Genomic DNA, 6,915 nt, shown 5'->3' with positions numbered 1-6,915 from the left:
CTCTTTTTCACGCAAAGGGCCTAAATCATCTCTAACAATATATGGATGTATAGTATGTAATGTAATTGTATATGAAATATTCCCACCCAAAACAACTGTTCAGGCAATTGTGTAACATATATGCATTACATTTGTAAATGCTAGTTGTAAACAAGGCAGCATAATGCCACAATGATAGATTTATGGCTTTTAATTTATATTGGTTACTCAATCTTTCATATCAATACTCTGCCATTTTTGGACACATAATAAAGAGTGAAAAATGACATTGTGTTTCTTGTGTGTAAAATAAGTCATCCGTGTCTCCATGCGTTTGGACATTAATATGCTTTCCTTGACCCTTTATAGATTAGGTCTCGACCCAAAGCTGTTGGCCAAAATTCTGAACATGAGCTCTGGACGATGCTGGTCAAGCGATACCTATAACCCTGTTCCCGGGGTGATGGAAGGCGTGCCCTCTGCCAATAATTACCAGGGCGGATTTGGGACAACTCTTATGGCAAAGGTAGATTATTATGCAAATTGATGCAATTCATTTTGACTGAGGATACAAATTCATTACACTGACTATACCTGGTTTATTATGGTAAGAAAATAATAAAGTATTCAATCAATTTCAGTGTTTTCGGGTTATTCATCTATAGCGCTAGGGTCTCCCTTGAGATAAAGGTTATTTTTTTATTGTATGCCTCGTACAATCAATCAGATGTAAATGGAGTTGTACTCTGCATTTAGCTTTTGTATTCTGCTGTAATAATTCACATGTAATAATAAGGAATGCTGAGCTTAAATTGTCCGCAACACTACAATATGAAAACTAGGAAAATGGTTTTACATTTTTTTTTTTTACTATGTAGAGGCCTAGAAAATATACTTTTGAGCAGAAGCAGGGGGCCATTTTCACAGTTTAACAGTTTCTTATATACTGTAGCGCATACATATTTCGTAGCGCTTTACAGAGAATATTTTTGAACAGTTTTGCAGTGAGAGATAGATTTGGGGGAATAATTTTGTTTCTGTGCAGGGTAAATATTCTCTGATTCATTCTTACGCTGCAATTTAGATTTCACTTGGAATCACCTCACCCAAATCGAACTCTCTCTGCACATGTTACATCTGCCCCACCTGCAGTGCAGCATGATTTTGCCCATCTGCAAATATTGCAGCCCTGCTAACAGATCTGAATTAGGCCCATTGTCCATCAGCATTTGGTTGTGGGGATTCTATCAATCAGTATTGGGTCCTTCGGCAACTCCATACCGTCAGTCATATTGTTATTTGTGAGCCCTTTATCATCAATAACTGGAGCATGCTAATTCTAACTAGGTAAAACTACTTATAATGGTCAGTTTAAAACAATTGCAGCTAAGCACATCTATGTAGTGTGCAGCTACACATTCCATCACCTGCTTATCTGCAAACACAACCAGCTTCATGTTGTGATAATTACAATGCTTCCTACAAGCTCCATGTGAAGGTGGGTCTGCAAGTATGACAATGCTAGGAAATGTAGGATTTAAATACTACATACTATAGGAGCCTACCAGCAGGACCATCTTAAAAGCATTAGGGCCCCCTGGTCAAAGCAGTGCAGTGGGACCCCTATGTAATGTGTATATGGATGGATAGATAGATAGATAGATACCCCAAGAATCACAGTTAGCAAGATAAATAATAATTATATATATTTGCCACTCCAGAGGACACATCTCTATGTACATTTTAGGTGTTCGTATATATAACTTCTATATATACTGGAGTTGCCAAAGTGACCGTACACAGCCTTTTACTTTATTTGGACACTATTCATAGGGTTGACACATGACCTCTAAAGAATAGCCTAAGATGGAATTACAATTGGCTTATTTTGTGAAAGTACCACTAAAATGGTCATTCAGTGCACTAGAGGACCATCATATTATCATTAAAGAATAGTCCTAAGCTGTCCTAATACCATTGATAAATTCTCTTGCGGTGTAACCCCAATGTTTTTATCAAATGCAAATGTTATTCATCTGATTAATTATAATGGAAATAAATTATCTTTATCATTTAGTAGCTCTTATTATAAAGCTATTAAAGTATGTTTTGAGCATTGTTGTTATTGAATCATTGGATGATCGTTTGAGTACAAATGCAAGAATTGTGCAGTTAATATTAACTACATAGTTTATTGTGCCTAGTGTTAGATTACTGTAACTTTTTATTTTCTTAAAGATTATGCACTAAAATGACAGCTATCTGGTTAGCTGAAGCCAAGTATTACTCCTAAGATCAAACTACAGTCTGCATTTAATGCATCCTTAACAACGGGGGTTGATCAGACCTGATCACTTCTCTGCTAATTTGCAGAGCCCCGCAACCAGACCGATGCAAAGCTGCGAAAAGCTGGTAAACGTATTACAGATCGGTGAATAGCTGCAAATCCATTTGCAACTCACTCACCATCGAATAATTTATTCAGTGTGTGCAGTCTGTGAGTAACCCAGGAGCAACTCAGCCAGGGCTATAGAGTTAGGCCTTAGCTGATGTAACACGCCTTCCCTGAAAACATCTGGGTAGTCCTTCGTTTTCCTGACATTACCAGAAAACGGCTGGTATCCAGCCCCAAACCGCCAGCTTCTTGTCAGTCAACTTGCTAAAGGCTTGATATTTAAAACAGATGCTGGATTTTTTCGCAGAATGGCCCCATGCATCTGCCAAACAATCCATAAGCTTGTGGCGTCAATTGATAATCGCAGCCCAGCAATCAGTTCTGAATAACCCCCAATATCTGCCTACTCAACAGATAATGGGCTCATTGTGAAGTTGGAGTAAAGCAAGTAACGGAGTGTGAACTCTAATCTAAATTGCAGTGTACAAATAAAGCTTTCCTGCATTAAAGGGCTACAGTCAAAATCAGCCATTATTTTCCCTGCACGCAAAGTGTTTGCAGTATTTTTTTTATTTTGCCCCCAACTCAGGGCCCGTTTCGGTGTTGGACCTAGTCTGGGTTGCAGCTGTGTCTTCGGTAGCAATGGATCTGAAAATTAATCTAATAATGCAAGAGCAAATTTTTGTAAATTTTTATATTTTTAAAAACAAAAACAAATAAGAACACCCACTACTGTCTTAGCAGATCTACTGGCTGCGTCTAGCACAGCATTAGACCACATTGCTGCCATTGTGAATCTATCTGAGCAACCCTAAAGTAGCTCAGAATGGCCGCCGCACTTAGGGGGATATTCAATCCCCGGCGAGCATCTCCCCGACTTTCTTCTCCGACGGCATTGAGCAGGGTTTCCCGGCAGAATGAGCTCGACATCACTAGCTGTCGGGCTCCTTCGGCCGGGAAGTGACGAGCTGCCGGCTGCTGCTCGCCTCTTCCTGGCCGCAACTCGCGGCCATGCCCCCTTCTCGGTTCCCGGCAGGCGGGACATTGAATCCCGCCTGCATGTTCTCGGTCGAGCTGACCGAGAACGGGACTGGGTCACGGCAGTCGAGCTTGCTCGACTGCCGTGACCCTCAGATTGAATACCCCCCATAAACTGTGGGGGCCAGAGAATCTGCTGGCTTTGACACACCCTAAAAATAAAGGTGCCTCAGTTCACAAAGCCACTCTGTTACCACCCCCAAATGCCTTCAGTTTGTCAATCAAGATGTGGCTCACTCTGTATTGCAATCGCATGCTTAGCATCATCGAGACACAATTGCGACCAAAATCAGGACTGCGTCCAGGTCTGAATCTGAGCCACCAATGTGCTTTGTAGTAATCATCATGAACTGGGGAGTTTATTTGATTTATCACAAGCTATTAGTCTTATGCCTGATTTTACAGTATACAATATATAAATGATTTATTTATTTTCACTTTTAGGATTTGGGTTTAGCCCAGGACTCGGCCACCGACACTAAAACTCCCACTCCGCTGGGATCTCTCTCACATCAGATATACAGACTAATGTGTGCCAAAGGCTATGCCCAGAAAGACTTCTCATCTGTCTTCCAGTTTTTACGTGAGGAAGAAAGTTTGTAAACATAGTCATTAAAGGTATTGCTTTCAAAAACACAATTTTTTTGGAAAATGACTGTTTAAGTGTAAAAACAAATGGGAGAATGACATGGTATAGGTCAGAAAATCTATGGAGAAGGGATTATAGTGTCTCGAGCACACAGCAACTTATATGTTGGGTTGAGTATGAATGGTAAAAGGTGAACAGGCAATTCTATAAATTGCTCTGCGGTAAGATAAGGTTCAAACACAAGCCCAATGGTTCTACTTCCCAGTCACTCGTCATCTGGAGTATTTAAGGGTGTAATCAGCCTGGACTTTGGATCACAAAACAACTTGTTTTGTCAACTTTTATATAAATGTAAATGCATCATGCTAAATTAGAAGGAATGCCTTTCTGTGATATAAGAAAGGGGTGTATTTCTGGAGGCTGTAGTGAAATCATAGTTATTCTTTAAACAAATAGAAAGATCTGCGTATATGTTTTCTTCTGTTACAAGGTTCTGGGTTCAGTCCAGCTGCTCCAACACACGTAGTTATTGTAAACCAAGATTATTATTTGTGTAAATGCTAAATAAAACTTGCAAACCCTTTTTCCCAACAACTGTGGTATCCTGTTGTCATTGTCCACTTCTCAGAACCAGTTTTGTAGTTTTTTTTTTTACTTTATTATACTCTACCATCCACATGGACTCAGAATGGGAATGGTAGAGTGGCCAGAAGAATTGGGAGTGAATGTGGCACACTAATTCGGGTCCACAGGCTCAAGTGTTGACATTGACACCTAGAAGAGTATAAAACTCAACCTTGTTCGTGTTGATATTTTTGTCAACTGAATTTACCACACCCTTGGGTGTGATGGAGAGACTTCTCTGTTTTGACGCTTTTTTCATATTTAATAACCACTGAAGCTAGTCTTTTAAATATATATTAACAAACAAATCCTTGAAACCTATACTGAATACAAAGCAGTAGGGTAGCTGTCACTTCATGAGAATCTCAATTTATTATTATTATTTATTTGCAAATAGTTTCCAATACAAAAACATATTTTTATTTATGGACCTCCCTTTTTTTTAATTACCTACACATCTATTTGGGGTAAATAAGAATGTGAATGGCGGTCAGACTAGCGATGCTGGCATCCCAATGGAGGCAATCCCAACGGGTAAGGCAGGTATACTTACTTTTTCCCTGCCCCCACCTAGCCCTGCTTCCCCACCAATCAGCACAGGGTGTTGTTCATATGTAGCCATTTCCTTTAAGCATATCGATGAAGGTGCCAAAGAGCTATGGTGGTGTTTGACATTGCTGCCTCCCTGCCCATGTGCATGACTCAACCAGCTTCAAAGCACCTGTGACAAGCTATGAGTCACTGCCTGCCTGTTTAGCTATGGAAGATCTTCCCTGCTCACATGGCAACCTGCTTCAGAGGAGATCAGACAGCATGTTGGATTTATTTAATTAGGAACTCTCCAGTTATTTCATCTATATTCTTCAGATTCATAATAAACAACCTTTCCTGTATTCATGTCATATAATGATCCGCTCTTTAAGTCCAGAACATTTTTTTAACACATTTAAAAAAATTTAAGCTGAATAAAGTGGTATATAAAATTGGCCTTGTTTCTGTTTTCCAACACACACAAAACATCTCTTCATTTTAGACTAAGCTTACCCCTCTTGGACTACTCCAGATTACTCCCACTGCATTGATCATTGCCATGTCCACCTGTGTTCCACAGTCATCAGTATGTAATGTCATACCTTATATCTCATGTGTGGAAGCGTCACTGTTGATAGCTAATGGGGGGGTATTCAATCTCCGGTGAGCATCTCCTGTCGTGGAGATGCCCGCCGGGCCCTATTCAATGCTGAACGGCCGGGAAGTGACGATCTGCCAGCTGCAGCTCACCTCTTCCCGGCCGTAACTCGTGGCCACGCCCCCTCTCGCTCCCCGGCAGACGGGACATTGAATCCCGCCTGTATGTTCTCGGTTGAGCTGACCGAGAACGGGACTGGGTCATGGCGGTCGAGCAAGCTCGACTGCCGTGACCCTCACATTGAATACCCCCTATGTCTTATACTGTTTTTGCCTTTTCTAATGCTGCAGAGCACAGGTTTTTCTCTGTATTGGAGGTGCAGGTGTGAGGGCTGAGGATGTGTGGAATTAGGCAAAAAAAAAAAAAAACATCCATCTGCAAAGTATGGAGGAGTTCACCAGAGCTATTACAAAAGCACAGGGATGGCCTACTCATTGCAGCTCCTAATCGCCAGCTTGAGTAATTCAATGCAGAAAACCACGCTTTTTCCATATAGATCAGACAGTCAGCAACATGCCCTGAAGACAGCCGTGATGCAACTGCGTTATTGCCAGCCATCCCCAGCCAGTACCCCCAAATGGTACACTGCATTTAGTCAGTGCTGCATGCATCATCAATGTGGAGCTTTAGTTTCATGCACCATGTGAAACGCATGAATTCACAGTATACAGATGATCACTCCATTGTGAAGACATTGTCAAAGCATCCGTCCATGAATTGGGCCGATCAATAACATTTGTGTCCAGTCAGTTACAGTGTGAAATTGCATCTAGAAGGGGGGGCTTTAATTCAATCTAGAAACGAAATTCGGTTATGAGATCCGAATTCGGAACTTGATATAATGACCATGCGCCCGGGACTCTGTTTAACCAAAACGAAAAGGGTTACAACAGAATGTTGCAGTGCCATGAATTACTTTGGTTTGCATCTAGTTATTCAAGGGTTAATGTCACAGCAAGATAATGACCCAAACCAGGTTATGGATGAACTACCTTCAAGGAAAGGAAGAAGACTTCAAACAAGGACATGCCTGGCAATCTCCAGGCTAAATTCCGTCAAGCTGCCTAACCCTCCCCTTAGTATCTAACTCCAACCCTGACA

At 41.1% G+C, this 6,915-nt stretch overlaps 1 protein-coding gene across 1 annotated transcript in view; it reads left to right on the top strand.

Moving 5' to 3' along the window:
* The window catches only part of HIBADH (3-hydroxyisobutyrate dehydrogenase), a 142,347-nt gene extending 137,752 nt beyond the window's left edge, over window positions 1-4,595 (top strand). Inside the window, exons 7-8 of the mRNA XM_083188943.1 lie at window positions 349-505; window positions 3,857-4,595. Of these exons, the coding sequence (XP_083045069.1) occupies window positions 349-505; window positions 3,857-4,015 (316 nt within the window). The 3' untranslated portion in view covers window positions 4,016-4,595. The remainder of the gene's footprint in view (window positions 1-348; window positions 506-3,856) is intronic.
* The last annotated feature ends 2,320 nt before the right edge of the window (window positions 4,596-6,915 follow it).

The sequence above is a fragment of the Crinia signifera genome, chromosome 5 (genome assembly GCF_055691185.1).
Source record: "Crinia signifera chromosome 5, ASM5569118v1, whole genome shotgun sequence".
NCBI classification, from domain to species: Eukaryota; Metazoa; Chordata; class Amphibia; order Anura; family Myobatrachidae; genus Crinia; species Crinia signifera.
This window is presented reverse-complemented; position numbering and strand designations above follow the sequence as displayed.